Below are 21,289 nucleotides of genomic sequence, written 5' to 3' on the forward strand. Positions count from 1 at the left end.
TATACACACACACTCCATGTCGCACTCTGCCCCTCCCCCCCTTTCAGTTGAAAAGCAGCTGGCAATTTAGTAGGATGCCCGTGGAACAGCAGGATTGGGAAACCTGCATCATGTGACGCTGTGCCTGCCCCAGGAGGCATTGCAAACCCCTCCCAAAGCACCCTGCAGCCAGTTGCACAGTGGAATAACTACCACAATGCACTGCTCTCTTTGCCATTGTAAGAGCTGCTACCGTGGATGGATTCCACTGTCACAAGGAGTGGTGTGGACATGTAACAGCAGTTTAATTCTAGCGCCTTAATAAAAGTGGTATAACTTGTTGTGCAGAAACTTGCCACTGTAGACATACCTTTCTTTTGGATGCAGTTGTACCAGTCTCTAAAGGTGCTTGTGTCTGTACTGATAAAACATGTTTAACTATATCAGCACCGATATAAACACCTTTAGGCTGGTACAACTGCATCCACGCTGAAGAGGGTTGTTCCACTTTTAATTATACCACTTTTCTAAACAAATATAATTATAGTAGTACAAAGCCTGTGTGTAAATCAGCCCTCTATATGCATTATTTACACACTTTGTTCCTTCTCCTTCATTTTACCTCCTATTTTACTTGGAGCAATTTTTTGAGGAAAATGTCTTTGCAATCTTGAGAGATGTCTGTTTTCAAATATGGGCCAATTTCAAAATAATCTTGTGTGATGATGCAGGAGTGTGTGGTTGAGTTAAAATTTGAACAACTAAATGGTTTTGGCTTCTCTTTGACTTTTCACAAGAGAAAATGAAGATGTATATGTGAATTTGCAAAACTGCCTTTTTTGTGGTGTGGGGTGGTGGTGTCTGCTGGTGCTCTTCTCTCAATAAAAGGCGGGGTGGAGGGAGAAGGCTGGAATAAATTGTTGACTTTTCCACACCAGACTAATGTATCTTTTTGTCAGCTAAAACTACCTTCTGTGAGGGGGAAAAAAATCAACAATCTAAATTTAACACTAACTGGGTACAACCTTAGGGTGTGTGATCAGAGAATAAGGTGGGATGATTATTTAAATTTAAAGAAACTGGCAAGCTATTTCTAAGAAGAACAATTATATGTAATTAAAATTAAACATTGTTAATTTTTGTTTTGTTTTTTAAAAATAGCCCTGTGTCTCCTACCACTCCAGGCAGTCCTACAAGTCCAGGCTCTCCTTTGTCACCAGGTGATACTCCATCAAAACATAACTGTCGTGGCCATCACTTGCATACTGTTGGGGGAGTAGCAGAGAAGGATGTTTGTACTCGCTGTAGTCACAAAAGATGGCATCTTTTAAAGCCAACCAACAAATCTAAAGAACAAAGAAAAAGCCGACAAGGAGAAGTTACAGTACTTTCTGTGGGAAGGTAAGACTGTTCTGTTTTGTTTCATGCTTTATTTACATGTTATCTCGTCTGACTCTTACTGTTGGATTAGTTATATGCTGCTACCACCTACTTCTGTAACGATTCTTACCACAACCCAGCACATGGATTTTTCTGAATTGCAAGACTGTAATTAACTTTCAAGGCATTGTGTTACTTCCCTAGGCATCAGATATCTGACCTATTAATCCAAACTTTGTCAATTCACTAGTTCTCTTTTTTGATCAGATTTTTTTTATTGGGATTTGGATAAGCATATTGGCAAGTGAAAGAATTTTAATGATTAATTTGTATTACCATTAGTGTCTGGAGCCCTAGTCATGGACCAGGACCCCATTATGCTAGATGCTGCCCAAATGCAGAATAAAAAGACAGCCTCTGCCCCAAAGAACTTACTTTAGTCTAAGGCCTGGTCTACACCTAAAACTTAGGTCATTCTAACTACATTGCTCTGGGCAATGAAAATTTTCATTCCCTGTGTGATGTAGTTATGTTGACCTAACCCCACTGCAGATGCAAGATGGAAGAATTCTTCTGTCAATCTAGCGACCACCCATCGAGCGATGGAAAAACCCCCTTCTGTCACTGTAGTGAGCGTCTATGCTACAGCACTGTAGCTGCTCCTGTGTTGGTGTGCTGCTGAAGCACTTGCAGTGTAGACATAGGGCATGGCTACACTTGCAGATGTAGAGCGCTGAGAGTTACACCCGCCTTCGTGGAGCGCAGTTGGGAAGGCGCTGCAGTCTGTCCACACTGACAGCTGCAAGCACACTGGTGTGGCCACATTTGTGGCACTTGCAGCAGCATTGGGAGCGGTGCATTATGGGCAGCTGTCCCACAGAGCACTTCTTCCCATTCTGGCGCTGTCCCTTGTGAGAAGGGGGCAGGAGAGCGGGGCATTCTGGGTCCTGTCCCACGCCCCGCGACGCATTGGTTCGCATCCCAGCATTCCCTTTGCTTCTGTCCACATTTGGCTTCATCTTTCAGCGTTTTTTGTACTGCGCGCTCTGTCTTCCCTTTCGGTCTGCAGGAATGGAGCCCAAACTGCTGAGGAGTATGCTGATGAGTCTCGTCAGCATGTCACGTTTGGCAGTCAAGTTATTCCTTATGATCCAAAGTGACAGTGAGGGTTCTGATGATATCGACTTGAGTAACGCATATGACATAAGCTTGTGGCATTCATGGACATGCTTACCACTGTGGAACTCTGCCTTTGGGCTTGGAAAACAAGCACTGAGTGGTGCGATAACATCGTCATGCAAGTCTGGGATGACGACTTTCGGATGAGAAAAGCCACTTTCATGGGGCTGTGTGAGGAGCTCACCCCAGCCCTGCGGCGCAAGGACACGAGATTGAGAGCTGCCCTGACAGTGGAGAAGCGGGTGGCTATTGCAATCTGGAAGCTGGCAACTCGAGACAGCTACTGATCGGTCGCTAACCAGTTTGGAGTGGGGAAGTCGACCGTTGGAATCGTGTTGATGCAAGTTTGCAGGGCCTTCAATCTCATCCTGCTGAGAAGAACCATGACTCTGGGTAACATGCGTGACATTGTGGATGGCTTGGCACAAATGGGTTTCCCTAACTGGAGAGGGGCGATAGATGGGACGCATATTCCAATTCTGGCACCAGCCCACCTAGCCTCCGAATACATTAATCGGAAGGGGTATTTCTCGATGGTTCTCCAGGCACTTGTGTATCGCCGTGGGTGTTTCATTGACATTAAACGCAGGCTGGCCCGGAAAGGTGCATGATGCATGCATCTTTCGGAACACTAGCCTGTTCAAGAAGCTGCAAGCCGGGACTCTTTTCCCAGACCAGAAGATCACCGTAGGGGAAGTCGAAATGCCCATTGTGATCCTTGGAGACCCCGCTTACCCTTTAATGCCGTGGCTCATGAAACCCTACACAGGGAGCCTTGACAGCAGCAAGGAGCGGTTCAACAACAGGTTGAGCCAGTGCAGAATGACCGTGGAGTGTGCTTTTGGCCATTTAAAGGGCCGCTGGTGCTCTCTCTGTATGGGAAGCTGGACTTGGCCGATGACAGCATCCCCGCGGTTCTATCTGCGTGGCGTACCCTCCATAACATTTGTGAAGGGAAGGGTGAACGATTCACTCAGGCATGGAACTTGGAGGTTCAACACCTGGAGGCTGAATTTGAACAGCCAGGAGCAGGGCTATTAGAGCGGCCCAACATGGGGCTGCAAGGATTAGGGATGCCTTGAGGGAGCAATTTGAGGCTGAAAGCCACCAGTAATGTCTGGTGCCTTGCACAGGAGTGAAGTTCAGTGGTTCCAATGTTAGTAGGAATCTGTGTTTGCTACGCTGACTTACCTTAGCCCAGGAAAGAAACAGGCACTGCATCTTTTACTTTATGCAATAATAAAAAAATTTTTTCAAAGCCAAAAAATCCATTTATTGAAAAGAAAATTCATTTGTTGAAAAGAGACACAACTGCTTGGGAAACAGGGAAAGGATTTGGGGGATGGTACAATCACAGATTTGCCTATGTCCTGTCTGGAGTGCTGTGCAATGAGTGCTGCACTGCAGGATGGCTATACTGCATGGTGATGGGGGTTGAGTGCAGTGGGTAAGGGTCATAGTTTTCAGGGCTGGGTGGTGAAGCTACAGTTGTTGGAGAAGCTGGTGGCGGTAAGAACCTGGATGTTGGGGAAAGTGGGCTGGAGGTGACATGGGGGCACAAGGGAAAGAGTTTTGGGACAAGGGCTGCGGGGGGGGGGGGGAGTGGGCACGGCGTGGTAGTGCTCCGCCTGCATTGCTACGAGCGCCTGAATCGAGTCCGCTTGGCCCTCCGTGATGCTTAGCAGCCGCTCCATGCTTTAGTGCCGACGATCCGCATTCTGCTAGTGGACCCTCCTTTCACTCTCCCGCCACTCCTGCCCTTTTTGATTTTCATTCCTTGAATGCTGCATTACTTCACGCAACATGTCTTCCTTCCTTCTACGTGGCCTCTTCCTGATTCTTTGGAGTCTTTCGGCTGGTGATAACACGGGTGGCTGAGATCTCAAGGTTGCATCTGTAAAGGCAAAATGCAACACTTAACAGAGGCAGCATTGTTCACACCAGACAGAGCAATGATTCCCCCATACTTAAGGGCAAGCACAGTCTACACAATAGCATAATTTGCCTGTTCCAAAGCAAGAACGCACAACCCACGGGAGCCCCAAAATGGTGAGTAAGCGCACGGTCAAGTGTGACTGATTGTTTCATGGCTGTACTGTCCTCTGGGTTTCTGTGCCTTTGGGGAGCCAACAGCAGCAGGGGGCCCCTATACTGAACACTGTCCCCACATTTTCCGCAGGAGTTCGTCCTGGAAGATCTCTTGCTTCTGAGGAAGCAAGGGAGGGTCGTCTTCTGCAATGTGGTTTTCACCTTGGCCCATATGCAGCTTGCCTGTATGCAGCAATGGTCCCCTCGCCCCTCATGGCACAGTGGCGCGGAGAAGTTAGCCTGACTGGGACAAGGACCACAGTGGCTCTCCTGAGAAACCTGCGCAAGCGCATTGCCCAAGTTCTGGATGAGACCCTTGAAGAGATCACTGAGGCCGATTACCGCAATGTGAGAGAGCACATCAGCACCTATTCCGCATCTAGGCATGCATGCAGCCCTAACCCTCCTCGCCTCAAGAGCCCACACCAAATAACTTCTTTCCCAAAATAAAAGCCACTTACCAGGAACCTCCTTTGGTGTTTGTCCTTCCCCAAGCACTGGCCGCTGTGACTGGCTACCTTCCTCCTGGCTTGAGAACAGCTCCTGGCTGCATGCATCTAGGGATTCCGGGGTATCTTCCTCCGTCTCAGCACCCTTGCTCCCACTTTGCTGCTCCTCTTCCTCCCTTGTTGCACTGGGCTCTGAAGTGTCCATGGTGGTCCCCGGAGTGGAGGTGGGGTCGCCCCCAAATATGTCCAGCTCTTTGTAGAAATGGCAGGTCGTTTTTGCCTCACGGGCTTTGCAGTAGGCATTCTGCAGCTCCTTCACTTTAATCCCGCACTGTAGTGCGTCCCGGTCATGGCCCCTTTCCATCATGTCCCTTGATATCTGCCCGAAGGTATCGTAATTCTTACGGTTGGAGCCCAGCTGGGACTGGACAGCTTCCGCCTCCCAAACACTGATGAGGTCCAGCAACTCACCATTGCTCCATACTGGGGCTCGCCTGGCGTGTGGAGGCATGGTCACCTGGAAGGATTTGCTGAGAGCACTCCACGCATGGTTGAGCAAACGGGAAAGGATTTTTCAAAATTCCCAGAGAATTTAAAGGGCCGGTCTGACAGTTGGTCACCTGAGGGCCGGGCAGTAGAGTTCAAAGTGATGACCAGAGTGGCTAGCACAGGCATTGTGAGACACTTCTGGAGGCTGATCAGAGCGCACTATAGGACCAGGGTGTCCACACTGGTGCTGCGGCGCTCCAGCGGGGGCGCATGTTATTCCACTAACCAAGGTGGAGTACCAGGAGCGCTGTAGCTACAGAGTCAGAGTGCTCTACATGCCTTGCCAGTGTGGATGGGCAGTGAGCTAGTGCGGCCAGGGCTGCTTTATTGTGCTGTAACTCGCAAGTGTAGCCAAGGCCATAGTCTAAGTGTGAGACAAAAGATGACAGATGGGGAAGTACAAGGAAACAGTGAGACAGTGTTGGTCAGTGGTCTCAGCACATCATCAACATAACCATTGTCATGTTTTTTTGTCGGCCCTGTAGAAAAGGATAGTTTGAAGGAGGAGGATGAGCTATTTTGCAGATATTTTATATGGAGCTCCTCCCAAGTGTGAAGGGACAGCATGGGAAAATGCACTAAGATGCTTATTTGAAAATTTAACAAGTGGGCAATGGGCTGATTGGAGGTGTGATCCAACACCTTGGTAATGAATGAGAATTGATAGGGTGGGGATAGGCTATGAAAGAGTCTGAAAGTGAAAGCAAGTAGCTTATATTTCTTGGGAGAGAGAAATGGGAGCTAGTGGAGGGATGCATAGAGAGGGGAGACGGGATGCAAAGAGAGGTCAAAGCAGTGGGAGAGGAAAATTACCTTTGCAGCAGCATTGTGAATGGATATGACTAAGGCAAGATCTAGTCTGTAATTAGAAGCTGTATTGTAAGACATACACCTCAGAGGGCTGAATTAAGACTGCACAGAAACCTGCATTTCCTATCTTTTGAGAGCTTGACTTTACAACCGTAATGTTCTCTTAGTGTGTGTGTGCACGTGCGCGCTGCTGGTTTTTATAAATGCAAACTTAGACAGAAATTCTATGATGTGGCATCGTATCAACACACATAGGTCATCAGCAGTGTCTGCTACGTGGAACTTTGCTATTCGAGCACAGTGACTGTTGTCATTCTGTGTGGAGGGGGATGAGACACTTTACCAGAGGCTTTCACCGATGTGTTCTGACACCAAAGGAATGATGAGATTTGGGAATCATGGGTTCCACCCCAGTCTCTGAGGGGGAGTCATGTTCCCTAGTGATAACAGACCTGTCTGCCCTTTCTGCGCACAGCCCCCCCCCCCCCCACCACCAACTTGACCCCTTCTGCTGTGTCCCCTCCAGCCTGGCCTTTTCTAAGTCCTATCTTTTGCCCACCACTGGCTCCTCATCCTGTTTTCTTCACCTAGCTATGTCACCACTCCTCAGGCTTCCCATCCTAGTCACAACCTCTAAACGGAGCAAGGAGATTAAAGTACCACCTCCCAGAAGGCACAAAATGAGGCCTAAAGACCTGTGCCTTGCACTAATCTGCTGTTGTCATGAAATTCTTGATGGGTCCCCATAGTTTAATAACGTTCAGGTTTATACTGAGTCTTTGGAGCTTCAGGGTTCCAGCACACGTGTGTGCATATTACTCCCTACCTCCCACATTTAGGTGGGGAAGTCTACAAGCTCCAAATTTCCCTCATAATACGATCTTTTTTTTAATGGATGGATGCCTCCACCATCATAGGAACCACAGAAGACCTGGACTCAGGTTCTTCCTCTCATCTGCTCATGTGCATAGCATATTGACATGAGTATTTGCAGTTTAGTGCTTGGATTGCACATGGACCCTGATGTCTGTGACATATGTCTGACTGTTTATGCTTCCTTTGAGGGGATGGAAATGGAAGATGCTTAAGGAGCACAATAAAGTGAATTTCACTTCAGCGTGGGCTAATATGGGTAATTGTTCTTTTTAATCTAGTCAAGGACACTAATGAATTATACTTTGCCTCAGAGCCAGTGGCTTTAAAATTTTGTGCTGTGGAATTTTTTAAAATCCCTTCATATTGTGAGTAGAAATCCAAAGCTGTGGATCCAGTAACACAACTGCCTAAAAAGAAAGCAAGAATTACAGATAAATCCTCATTCTTTTGACTTTCTTTACAGTAAGTATCAAATACAGAAGATGCAGTTTTCCTTCTTGTTTCAGTTTTTTTGGCTTTTGGACTATTCATGATTGCTCAACCAATAGTGTAGTCTTGTTTTAAAATTAGAGATCTTGTTTCTTTTTCCAATAGAGGTAGGTATGGTCCAAACACTAGAGTTTGAGATAGGAACTCCCAACTTTAGACTTCCCTCCTGCTGTATTCTTGGAAAGCCCCTTTTAAAATATCTTGTTTTCTATCTATATAGTTGGGATAATACTTGCCTCATTGGGATGTTGAAGATTGATGAACCAACCTATCCTAAATGGGTTCTTGTATTGCTTGTTTCAGATTTAGAGTCACAAAAGTAGAGCACAAATCTACATCCAAAGAGCGGAAAAGCTTGATGTCTGTTAGTGGTGTTGAAGGTGTCAATGGAGAAGTGCCTGCCACACCTGTCAAACATGGATCACGAGAAGTTCCTGCCACACCTATCAGACAAGGAGCAGGCGGGAGAACTGGCACAGAATAACTGGTGGGTGCTGAAGATTATAGACTGACATGGAAAGTGGGATCTGGTGAGAGGGTCAGATATATTCTCACTGAGTTCTTTTGTTAAGATGTTAAATATGTGGCTATCCATATTCTAACACACATTGGTTAATTATAAAATGTCACAAAGAGAAAATACATCTACAAAGATGTATACACCACCTTTCAGTTACCTTGTCAAGTCTAACCAGACTCTTACCCAATTATTTATTTATATTCTATATTTAAGGTTTAAATTGAAATAAAATCCATTTATCTTTTATCGTCGCTTCCACAATCCAAAGAATGAAGAGGTGTAAAAGAACATCTGTATTTACTCATATTCTCTGTAAATTATTTCATTTCATTCCAGGTGCTGGTGAGGACTATGTCCTCAGTACAAAAAACATTATCACAACTGGCACTAACTAGAAAATATTTGGGCAGTCAGCAGAGGCATAAAGCACTGAATGGGCATGGAACCAAACTTATTTATAATGGTGGTTGTTAAGACTTGCAGATCACAGCCTCACAGGAATATCTGAGATGTCTGTTATTTCCTATAGTTTAAATGCTGCAGTTATTGCTTCTTGTATCAAATGGTACCATAACTGTGGAATCTTGGATACCTCTGAATGGTGCACATACCTTGTCAGGAGCACCATTTCAAATTTTGGTTGGGGTGGGGAGGCAACTTTAACCATGATTCCAAGGGCTACTTAGGCACCTGAAAACTTTTTTTTTTTCCAGATAATAACTTAGAAATTAGCTGACAAGAGCCCTGTATCTAATTCCTATATAAAGAAAGAAAAAAATACATACAAACACCAATTAAAGCCATATTTAAGTTTATATTTAAATTTAGAATGAGATAATACAGCAAGATATTCCCAATCCCAAAATTGGAATAGATCATCTGACTTGGAAGCATCCTACTAGGGCAAGTCTCCATGAGTTTATATTGCACCTACCTGGGATTCTAGGGGTGTTACTCTAGTACAAATAATAAGACTAGAAACTGACTTTAAACGGGAGTAAAACTGACATTTAAAAGTCACTTTCTCTTCTGTTTAAAGGCTATTTACTTTCCAGGAGGCTCTTAAACACAACACTGCAATGATTGAGTTGTAGTTCTCACAGGAGAATATGTAAAACCAAACACCAAGAAAATTGCACATTTTAAAGTTTGAGAAAAAATAGTCTTGTTTATTATTTAAAGTTTGTAGATATGTTTTTAAAGTTCCAGTCTGTGTTGAGACGCTGTACCTCAGTTTTGATTGCTGTAAAATGGGAATAATATTTGCCTGCGTGCCATATGGAATTATAAGGATTAGATTGAGATCTGTGGGACAGGAACTGAGCCTTCTTAGTGGTTTGTATGGTGCTTAGCACCACTGCGGACTTCTCCTGATTTAAGGACTTTGGACACTAGTGTAACATTCGTCAGCTGTTGAGATGCCTGCTGCTGGTAGCTGAAGGGGACTTACCTGGTGGGTGGGATGTCAGTGGAGTGCAAGTCAATATCTGTGTTGACCAGCAGCACACCCCAGTGAGCTCAGCACCTGCTGGCAGAATTTTCAGTGCAGCATGGGAACACACCTGTCCTTGAAGCTGCACCCACTAGTGGACATGATGGCTCTGGACCAGAAGGGTCTGTCTCCAACCTTTTCCCAGGAAGAGGTGAGGGCGCTTCCTGCTTCTCTGAGGGCAAATGGATCCCAAGACCCACTTATCTGCTCCTAGCCCCCCCCATCCTTCTTCAGCTCCCCTTCCCTCAGGATCCTTGCCCCAGGGTCTGTTCCTCCTCACTACTCCCTCCCTCAGGACACAGCCCTATGCCCTCACCTCTCCCTTCCTGTGGAGATTGACTCCCTTTTCCCACCCCACTGTACTCCTTCCCTCCCCAGGCTCCAGCACCCCCTGCTCCCTCTGTCCTTCCCCCCATCACCACGGGGGACTCTGCTCCCTCCTCCCACCCTGACTGACCCCTTCCTTGCCTGCTCCACCCCTAGGGGCCCTGCTCTTCCCAGGGGCCAACCCCTTTCTCTTTGGCTTGGGCCAGTTAAGTTGTCTGTGTCGGTCCTGCTGTCGTTTGACCCCAGTGGGCTAGGCTGTGCGAGCCCCTCATCTTCCAAGCCTTCAGACTCAGTTTGAATCCCCATCCTTGCATCCCATTGGAAGAGAGCGGCTGCTGATTAGAGGAGGGGGCGGGATGGGTGAGCTACCACAGTGTAGAAAACTGACTGCGGGAGCCAGAGAACCCTGGCTCCTGAAGGAGGGGACCTAGGTGCATGTCATGGCAGGTAAGAGCTCCGCCTGGGGCTGGGGTGTGTGCCATGAGCAGACCTCCAGTATGAAACAGGTTGAAATGGTGCCCCTGCTTGTGTTGGTAGCTCTTGGCTTTTTAGTGGCTATTGCTGCAATGACCTACATAAAGTGACCTACAAAGGACTTCCATTTAAAAAATGGACTTTGCCCTTTTTGCTTTTCTTTTGCGGTAAAATGGTAGCTTGAACACTTTTTTATTTTAACTTTTTAAAAGTGTTTTTTCTTGCTTCCCATTAGAGTCGATCTCTGCCAGCTAACCTGAGGTGATAACTTGATTCTACACTAGGGATTAACCTTGATTCCTTTTCCTAGTCTAACCAAACTCTCAGTTCTCATCTTTGTTTCTTGACTCAGACTCTTGTTTCACTGGTTCTCCTGTCTCCATAAAGTCTTCCAGGATAAGACAAGGTTGGGAACACTTAACGTGCATGCAGGATTTTTAAGTTTTTGTTTAATAAAAAAGAAATCCAGGCTTTCTAATATATCTCATGAAGCAGCAAGAAAAGGACATACAACATTAAAGTAAAAATTGAGTTCCAGTACATTTGCAAGGTTACTATAAAATAGTCTTATTTCAAACCTATACAAAACGATACAGGAGACATGTTTTGTATTTCTTTAATCTTTTTGATAGCATAAAACTTGATAGTTTTGCGACTCCATTTGTTAAATAACAGTATTGCTGCATATTACCTGAGCTGCTTTCTAAAATTTACTGTATCTTTTAAATTTAAAAATAGACTGTACCCTAGGAATGCATGATACTGCTATAGCTTTGCGAGAAATTTTGAATGTCCATCTAAGGCAACCTAGTGTGTATTGTAGAATCTCCCATAGGATTTAAGTGGTTGCTCGCTATTGAAACAGAAATAATGTGGGTAGTGGCGGAGGGACTCAGTGGAAACTTTTGTAAAGTTCATGCCAGTCTGATATAACTGTTCTGTAAATCATCTGGGAGAGAGCCTAATCCAGTGTTAGGCCATAATCAGGTCTTGACTGATGGCTAAAACACTTTTCCCTAACATAGTTATAGACCCCTGTTTTTTTCTGTTCATACTGGCAAAAAGCTGTTCTAATATAAATTGAATCAAAATCCTATTTCACAGTTGTGTTTAAGAAAATTGAAGCAATAGTAACTTCAGGAATGTAACCTACATATTCCTTTTACTATCTCCTAAGAAAATATCCTGACTTACTGAAACTGAACAGAGATAGGTGCCTGTTCAGAGTTTTTTGTCACTGCAGCCAGTAAACATATGTTGATGAAATACATTCACATCTAGAGAATTTTGACCCTGATCCTCAGCTACAGTAAAAGGACTTCATGCAGTTGCAGGACAGGGAGGCGCAAAGGCATCGTAAAAGCTATGCACCAGCTGCCCACAGCATGAAGGGGACATTTCTGGCTGATAGAGATCACTGGGATATGGCAGAGGCAACTCTGTGCCCTGACATCAGCTGCAGGGTTTGGGCTGGTGTAGGGGCTGTTGCAGCATTGCTGTGCCACTTGAGGATTCCTGTATGCTGGGGGCATTCCTGCTTTAGGGCAGTTTTGTGCAGTATTGCCAACAGTTGCCCTAATATCCTTGAAGTTTTCCCTCTGCTTAAACTGCCTGTAGCTAGCATATTCTCAGCACTTTTTTGAAGTGAGCCCTGCAGTTGCACAGCTTAGGCTTGAGTGTCAATGCTGACTGCCTTCCTGGAAGTCAGAGTTTATTCCCAGCATAGCAATCTGTTCCACCAATTTAATTTATTTTGAAAGTAAAAGTTTACGTGGCATATAAGAGAAAATAAAATAAAAACTTTTAAGCAGAATATAAACATAACTAGTCTAAATATTGCAGATAGCATAGCAAGCTCAGACCTTGCATTTGGATTGCAATCTATTGGATAAAGAAGATAAAAACTTCACATGGTAGAAAGTTCAATATCTGTAGTTAGTGTCCTCCTTTCTCTTTTCCCCCTCCAATTGAATTCCAGTTGCCCTGTGGAGCTTTTTCTAAGATGTTTAAAATTTGTGATTAGCATGTTTGGACATTCTCGTCTGTTACCTTAAATGTAGACACATAACCACATAGTCTCCGTTACACCATATTTAATTAAAAAGAAAAGGAGTACTTGTGGCACCTTAGAGACTAACCAATTTATTTGAGCATAAGCTTTCGTGAGCTACAGCTCACTTCATCAGATGCATATTGTGGAAACTGCAGAAGACATTATATACACAGAGACCATGAAACAATACCTCCTCCCACCCCACTCTCCTGCTGGTAATAGCTTATCTAAAGTGATAATGTGTATCACTGTGATAATTGTATCATTACAATGTGTATGATAATCAAGTTGGGCCATTTCCAGCACAAATCCAGGTTTGTGGAAAATATTTTTGAGTGCTGTATGTGAGAGAGAGAGAATCACAGAAGAGAACCCCTTACAGTTTCCACAATATGCATCCGATGAAGTGAGCTGTAGCTCACGAAAGCTTATGCTCAAATAAATTGGTTAGTCTCTAAGGTGCCACAAGTAATCCTTTTCTTTTTGCGAATACAGGCTAACACGGCTGTTACTCTGAAACATATTTAATTAAAATCCTAAAAACCTTGTGTAACTTCTTCCCAATCTCCATTAATACAAAAAAGGCACCTTCCCATTTCAAAGTATCCCTTTGAAGTTTAGCTATTTAAATTGAATACATGCCTGCTTCATCCTAAAACTAATTATGGAATCTGTTGTTATCTTTGACATTTTCTTAAAGGTATCTTCACACTTGGTAAGGCAACTCCCATCCTTTCATGTATTTATATATTTTCTACTCCATGCATCCGATGAAGTGGGTTCGAGCCCACAAAAGCTTATGCCCAAATAAATTTGTTAGTCTCTAAGGTGCCACAAGGACTACTCGTTGTTTTAGCAAGTTAATTACTTTTCCACCCTCAGATAACTGTTGTTTACTAGTTTCAGATTGACAGCTAACACAGTACTTTAGAGACAGTACTAACCTTACTAAATGAGCAACAAGTGCAGTTCATGTCAGATAGTCCATGTGCTGCAAGAAAATGCTAATAATTTTTTACTAGGGGAAAAAAAAAATCTATAAATCACAGTACAGATAAACTAGATACAACCATAACAGGATGTATAGAAATTCAAAAGATAAGTAGGTATAATCATTGTCACACCCACTAATGAGTGTCATCTTAAACTTTCAGCACCAGAGCGCCACAGAGAAGTGATATAATTAAGGTAGATATATATGCTCTTTGAATGTCTTTTGTAATAGATTACGCACTTGGTAAAATTCTCATCTTTGCACAGGACAAGGTTAAAATTTTAAGAATGTCATTTTACATTTATGTAAAAAAAGGCATTTTTCAAATTTTGAACATATAGAATCATAGGACTGGAAGGGACCTCGAGGTCATCTAGTCCAGTCCCTGCACTCAAGGCACGACTAAGTATTATCTAGCATTATCAGCATCCCTGACAGATGTTTGTCCAACCTGCTCTTAAAAATCCCCAGTGATGGAGATTGCACAACCTCCCTAGGCAGTTTATTTCAGTGCTTAACCACTCTGACAATTAGGAAGTTTTTCCTAATGTCCAACCTAAACCGCCCTTGCTGCAATTTAAGCCCGTTGCTTCTTGTCCTATCCTCAGAGGTTAAGAAGAACAATTTTTCTTGTTTGCCTCAGGTTTTCTGAGAACACTTAAGTTACTCTGATATGCATTAAAATTTTAGCACAGGTAAATCTGCCAGGTTCACTTAAAAAAACAAAAAACAAACTCACATTTATCTCTTTCCCTTTTTAAGTATAACTTCAGCTTTAAATACATAAATGAAAATTGTTCATAATAAATAAAATGCACCCTAACTAGCATCAGCACTGTCACAGATTCTGTACTAGGGTGTGTGCTCTACTACCATTTTCTGACTCCAGTGTCTTTGCCATCACCAGATGACCTATTTATGCTAAGGCAACAAGGAGGAAGAGAAAATGCACGGAGAAGAGGAGAAGACACAGAGTAAGGAATGGAAATGAACACTCAAACTCATGTGACTCTTCTCTATAGGTTGACTTCCTAAAGTCTGTTAGAAATATTGGTCTGTATTCTTGCTCGTTGTACTATGGATCAAGCAAATCTGAATTCTGTGGCAGGGCTCACCATATATTCCTGTGTGTAGGTTAGTTATTCACAATCAGTTTGTTAAACCCGGCATAATGGAAAGGTATGCATACAGGGGGTTTTTTCAGTTAATTGTAAGTTTACTTGTAAGGCATCTGCTATTGATTTAAAGTTCTGTTAATCTAAATACAAGGCAATTACTTAAATTTGAGCATGCTGAAAAAAGCCTGCACACACTATTCACTATATTAAACTAATATCTTGTGCTATCTTCTCCAGTCTGAGGACCCTTCTCCCAAATTCTTGGTTGTCTAGACAGTGGTGTGTGTTAGAGTAGCCTGTAAATTGCTTTAATCTGTCTTTGCCAGTGACCCTCTGGGCCCTTATAGCAGCCAGGAATTTGCCAGATACAGGAACATTCCTGATCTTGCACTTTTTTCCTCACCAGAGCCCCTCTAGCTGGACTTAAGGGTGGCCTAGGAGCTCAATGATCAGGAGATCATTCAGTGACCAGTTAAGTTGGACTCCGGATTGTTTTGTGCACTCAAAGTGGTGCAGGGCAGCTCCAATGTACCAGTGAATCAGGCCACTTGTTCATGAGTGACATTCTGTTGCATTGTCAACAATGTACTTAAAGTAACTTTTGTAAAGGAAAACCAAGTCTGTCAGTTTTATTGTGGGGTAAATAGTTTTGTTTCCGTTGCAGATGGGGTTTTTAGAAGTGTGTTTGATAACATGTTGCTGAAATTGAAAACTTAGGAGATGTACTATTATAGGAAATGTATTTATGTCACTGTAGCTCTTTATAGTTTCTGTGAAGGAATCTATGCAGGGGTAGGTCCTAAGCACTTAAGACTTGTAGCCAATAAAATATTTCCAGTCACTGACAGTGCTGCATCCTGTGGTCAGCAGCCTATTGGTTTGCCTTCATCTTACAAAGAAAAACGTATGTAACCCTTTGGGAAAGCAAATGTTCTTCCACCAGAACTTCCTAACCGCTGTGTCCAAATTAAAATATTTAATTAGCTTAGCAATGTAAACAATGGAAAACATAGGCAAGTTGTATTATATGGGGACAGCTTTATCCTTTATTTCCAAATAAGAAACTTATGGCATGGTGGCTGTCATGGTTACAGGGATAACAGCACTTTTGATCATTGTCTGGTCTCTGAGTATACCCCTCACTTCCTGAGCCTCATGTGTTTACTTCCCATGGGGTGGTGATTCTCCCCCATTGAAAGTGGGGCATTGAATCAAGCATGCTTATGCCAGCAGGTCCAACTACATTCAGCACCTGCTGGTCTGTCTTTGGGAGCTTGTTACCAGTGGCAAATACAATGACCAAACAGCCTTCTGAAAACAAAAGTATTTTCTATTCTTAACAGTTAGCAGCAAAGTAAAACATGAGAGAGAGGATTTTTAAACAACAAAAGGCCTACATGCTGTCTGTCCTGTCAAAGCGCTTTCACTCTGCAAGAGGATCCTAGAAAGGCCTAGCTTTGTCAGACACCATGTTAGGTGTCTGTGGGTGTCAGTCTGTTTCCCCTGAACAGCTTCCCGATAACTACCTAACTGCTGGCCAGAGAATCTTTTTAACCAGTCTTCTCACATTCCTGTGCTTGGACTCTGCTGCTCAAAACCAATTTGGTGGGCTCCATTGAAGGTCAAGCCCACCTCTTCTGAGCCAATTGCCCTGCCATTGTCTACACACACATACTTTTTGTTGAGGAATGTATTATCTTGAGTCATTGTTTTGCCTTCCTACTTGTTTTTTACAACAACCTGCTATTAAACTAAGACAATATCATATAGTAAACTTGCCTGACAACAATCAAACATATAGCACACAATACAGTATTCAAATATTATTATAGAGCAGCCCCATGTCCTTCAGAGTGTCTGTCTCTGAAAATAGGTACCCTCAATCCATTTGTGCCAACTATTAAGCCATAATATCAGTGTCCTTTCTTATATTCATATTTGAGTGTGACTCATACAAAATCAGTGACTGTTAAGCAGTGCTAATTGTTGTTTGTGTCTGCTTGCCATGATTACCACTTTGCCTTAGAAATGATGTGTTTAATTGGGAGCATTTGTGATATTTTGGCAGACTTTGCTGTATAACAGAAACTGAAAAGTGACACTTTTGCTCTACTGCGTGCCTAACAAGAATACATATCAATCTGTAGCTTTAATGCATGTCAATAGGGATTGTACTAAATCATGAGAAAACTATAAAGCAGTTTAATCTGCTTCACAAACTTCTTGTAAATGTCTTTATAACTGATTCATGTTTTAAATAAATGCTGTGTTTTTGTAGCTGTGTCGGTCCCAGGATATTAGACACACAATGTGGGTGAGGTTATATCTCTTATTGGACCAGTTCTGTTGAAGAGAGAGACAGAAGTTGGTCCAATAAAAGATATTACCTCACCCACCTTGTCTTTTTAAATGAATACTGTCCATCTTATTTAGTCGGAGTAAGTGCTCTAATTTATTTCTTTATCTCTGAAAGTCAGGTTTCTCCACCAGCGCATGTATTGTTAATTATCAATATGTGTAACAGCAAAAGATTTTCCCCTGGCTATCATTTCACATGCCCCATAGGTTGCCACTTAAAGTTCAGGAATGAGGAATATTGTAGCAGTATTGCAAAGCCCAAAAGCTCAAAAATCATGAGTTAGGCTCACCAAAAATCATGAGATTATGTAAAAATAATAGATTTGATGTTTGTTTGCCTTCTGCTCTTTGAGCCTTCAGGGTGCATTGGAGGTCACATATTGAAGCTTTCTCCCTAGCCATGAGGGCTAGAAACTTACTTTTTCTTTAAGAATGAAGGCTGAAATCATCACACATCCCTTGACTCCAGGAGCTGGGGCTTAAGGAAAACAATTATCATGAGACTCATGAGAGTTGGCAACACTGTATATAGGGAAGTTTACATTGCTGACTGTGCTCTACTTGATCGGTAGGTGGCAGATGTAGTCCAGAAATCTCAGACCTACAAGAGAAACCAATTATTTTTGTCAATTCTAAATAAAATTAAGTCTTTTAACAAATGTTTTATTTACAGTTTTCAAGATCGGAGTTCCAAAAGTAACTTTTATTTGAGCCCGACTGCTATTTGGGAGTAAATACAAAGATTTAATAGATTTTTCATTATTAGTGTAAATAAGATATATTCCTTCACTCAGATTTAACTCAGACTACCAATATAATCTTAAAACTACTAAAAGAGATACTTAAATTGATAAATCCTTGGCCTACTGTGTTTTCCCCTTATGTTTGCAGATTTCACTCTTTTCATGAACAGCTCTACAGCATACTAAAATGTATGCAGAAGGAATTTAAATCGTGCCAGTATATTAATTTCAGAATTCCAGGATATCGTGAGAATAGGTAACTGAAGTGTACATATGTGACAGTATTTTTAATATTAAAATTACTGGATGAAAATGTGGACTCTAGAGTAAAAGTTGTTTTGTACTTACACAGTCAACTAAGCAGTTGATTGTTTTGAATATGAAGATGTGCAATTGTAGAGTATCCCAAAACCTGAGATTTTATTCTGATGGGAGCACATTTTAGTAATATGTGGCTTAACACTGCGAGTAAATATGCTCAAAAGAGTGAAAATGTTTAATATATATGCTATTTTTTACTTAATTTAAAATTAGTTGCTATTTTGATTCCATTAGAAATATGCAAAATTTTTATCCAGTACATTAACATGTAAAATCTTATTCGTTGAGATTATCTAGTAATTATTTAACATGAATTTCTAATTATGTACATAAGGCTGATGTTTGTGGGAAGTAAAATGTGTATTGCCACTTTAGAAAAAAAATGTGGTAAATGTGTGATCTTATTGCATATAAGTGGTACAAACATTGCCGTCATCAAAAAAAAAAACAAAAACAAATAAACCTAAACTTCATGAAGTCAGTTTTTCTTAATCTTGGACATCAACTGTATTTTTAACAATATGGTTTGTATAAGACTTTTGTACTACCAAAGTAGTAAAAAAAATAAAATAATAATAATAATAATAATAAACTGTTCCTAAACTCCTGTGTGTTCCTGTTTTAAAAAACCTTAATTCTTAAAAATATATACATGCTGTGTATTTGTAGCTGTTGTGTTTGCACTATAGTGAAATTGTCAAGCTCTGTGGGGTGGCAAGGAATTTATGCCACATTTTCACTTTTGCAAGAGCTGCTTACCTTCCAGTGAAGGACCTCCTGGAGATCCTTTTTTGATCTATATTTAATCTAGGAAGACCGATGACCTAGCGCTTTAAACCAAAGATTTGAAGAATCTGTGTCAAATATATTAGGTGTGCACATTTCTCAATTTATTTTTCACGTGTAATTTTTTTTGCCGTGTTTACAGATGACAGGAAGCTATTTGAATTTGTTGCTTCTCAGCCTGGCCTGCAGTGAAGTTACAATGTTCTTTGTCACATTGCAATCTCCATGACAGCAAGCTGTAATAACTGTTATGACAACTGTACAATTATGACTTCATTGCAGGGTGGATCAGGAGGAGACCCAAAGCAAGTTATTACTGGGGTTAACCCAGATTGGGTTATCAATGTGCCACCAGGATAGGTATGTCCTGCAACCTTTGCTATTTTATATAAGTGTTTCTACCTGCATCATGAAAACAAGGCCTTTTTCAAGCTATTGTGAAGGGTTGTTTTAATTGAGTAGTGCAGTCCATGGTGCAGGATGAGCCATTTTCCTTTTGTCTCAATCTTCTAAATGTTGGAGCAGCCCAGAAAAAGCTTAGCCCCAGAAGCACAACTGGACTTTGTGTTGCAATGCCCAACTTTTAGGTACCAAGAAAAATCACTGAAATTCACTAGGCCTGAGTTAGGTGCCACAAAAGCCAGCATCCTAGGCAGCCCCCTGCTTAAGTGAACCGAAAGGACACATCCCTTCTGTCTGTACTGCTAAGCCCCACCTCTCTCTGGAATTTAGGCACCTAAATCCAAGCTGTAGATGCTTCACTCTGCTTGGGATTTACATCCGGGAAACCCTCACCCGGAGTTAAGTGACTAAGACATTCTTTGCAAGAAATGGCTGGAGGAGGTGATGCTGCAAATGCCTCCCTTATAACTTTTAGCCCAGTGTTTAGAATCTTCACTGAGGATGTGGGAGATGCAGGTTCAGTTCCCTCCTCTGTCTGAATGTTGGGGGAGGAGAGAGGATTTAAACAAGATTGTTCCCCTGTTCAGGTAAACACCCTACCCACTGGGATATGGGATATTTGAATGTGAGTCTCTCCCCATCTCTCCTGTTGAAGATGTTCCACTCCGGATAAATAATCATTGGAGCAGGGGGACTGGACCCTGTGTCTCTCACCTCCCAAGTGGGAGTAAGTTGTGATGCGGTCTAAACAGGTTTCCAGCTATGTCATGCAGAAAGTCTAGCTCAGAATAGAGCAACAAGGCAATTCACTTGTGTATGAATATCAGAGAAGGGTTGAGTATCAATATTCAGGCCAATTCACTCGTTCTGATAGAAATCAAAAGGGATGTTGATTGAATTATTTTCATCGGTCTCTGACCTGTACTTAAGTAGCCTTGGATTGAAATATATTAGTGTTAAATAAATGTGAATTTACTTGGTGTAAAGCTGCATGAAAACTATAAAGAATTGTTTCTATCACTTTATGTTTACATTATGTTTACCCATTGGAGATTGGAGTATTGGATATGTTAATTAAGGAACATGTTGACATCAAAGCCTGGCTGGTCATTCTGTGTTCAGCCGTGGGAATACGGACCCATGCTGTGATGGTAATGCTTGCCAGACTGTTTTCAGCTATAAGAAGGGACCCTGGGAGCGATTCTGCATCTGTGATCTATTTGGCTGCTGTCAGGAGGCGTTCCAGGTACAAGACAGAGGTCCCCAAAGCCATTTTGGGCAACCCTGAGAGAACTTGAGAAACGAGCAGCTATCACATTGCTGCCATCATTTGGACTTACAAACTGTAACTTCTACCTGCTTTAACCTCTCAGTATCTCTCATTTCTTTTTCTTTGCTAATAAATCTTTAGTTTACTAACGGATTGGCTTTTGCGTTGTTTTTGGTGAGATCCAGAACATCTCACCAAAAGTGACTGACCTTTGGGGCTGGGAGTAACCTAATGTGTGGTGATTTTTGGTTTTAATAACCTTTCTTCACAAAAGTCTGGTTTGTCTGAGTGGCAAGATGCACTGGAGAGCCTAAGGGGGCCATCTGTGCTCCGTGGTAAGGCTAATATCGTAATCCAGGAGTGCACACTTGTTACTGGTTTGGTAAAATCTAATTATAGAATATACCATCATTTTGGGTGTGTGCACTGTTTTCTGACGATCTGACCTGAGTTTGGCGCACTGAGTTGTGAGCCACACTCCAGACACCATGACATACATGTTTATCCAAAATATTCTCCCTTAACTCTTCCTTTCCTGGTTTTCAGAGGCTTGAGATCTCAACATTCTGGAAGGGCCTGAGAGAACTCCAGCCAACTTTGTTTAACTCTATGGTAACTAATCTTTTTGTCAG

The 21,289-nt window shown here is 42.4% G+C and overlaps 1 protein-coding gene across 5 annotated transcripts in view; it reads left to right on the forward strand.

Moving 5' to 3' along the window:
* The window catches only part of RELL1 (RELT like 1), a 57,496-nt gene that overhangs the window by 17,638 nt on the left and 18,569 nt on the right, over positions 1-21,289 (forward strand). The window contains exons 5-8 of one of the 5 annotated variants that reach the window (XR_012158694.1): positions 1,141-1,380; positions 8,103-8,329; positions 13,820-13,853; positions 14,567-20,806. Coding sequence is in view for 4 of the 5 variants with exons in the window: in XM_073342309.1 (XP_073198410.1) it covers positions 1,141-1,380; positions 8,103-8,283 (421 nt within the window). In the remaining variant the exon portion in view is untranslated. Of the gene's footprint in view, positions 1-1,140; positions 1,381-8,102; positions 8,330-13,819; positions 13,854-14,566; positions 20,807-21,289 lie in introns of those variants that run through there. The other 4 variants (XM_073342309.1, XM_073342310.1, XM_073342311.1 and 1 more) reach the window with 4 other exon arrangements.

Source organism: Lepidochelys kempii, chromosome 4, assembly GCF_965140265.1.
Source record: "Lepidochelys kempii isolate rLepKem1 chromosome 4, rLepKem1.hap2, whole genome shotgun sequence".
Lineage (NCBI taxonomy): Eukaryota > Metazoa > Chordata > Testudines > Cheloniidae > Lepidochelys > Lepidochelys kempii.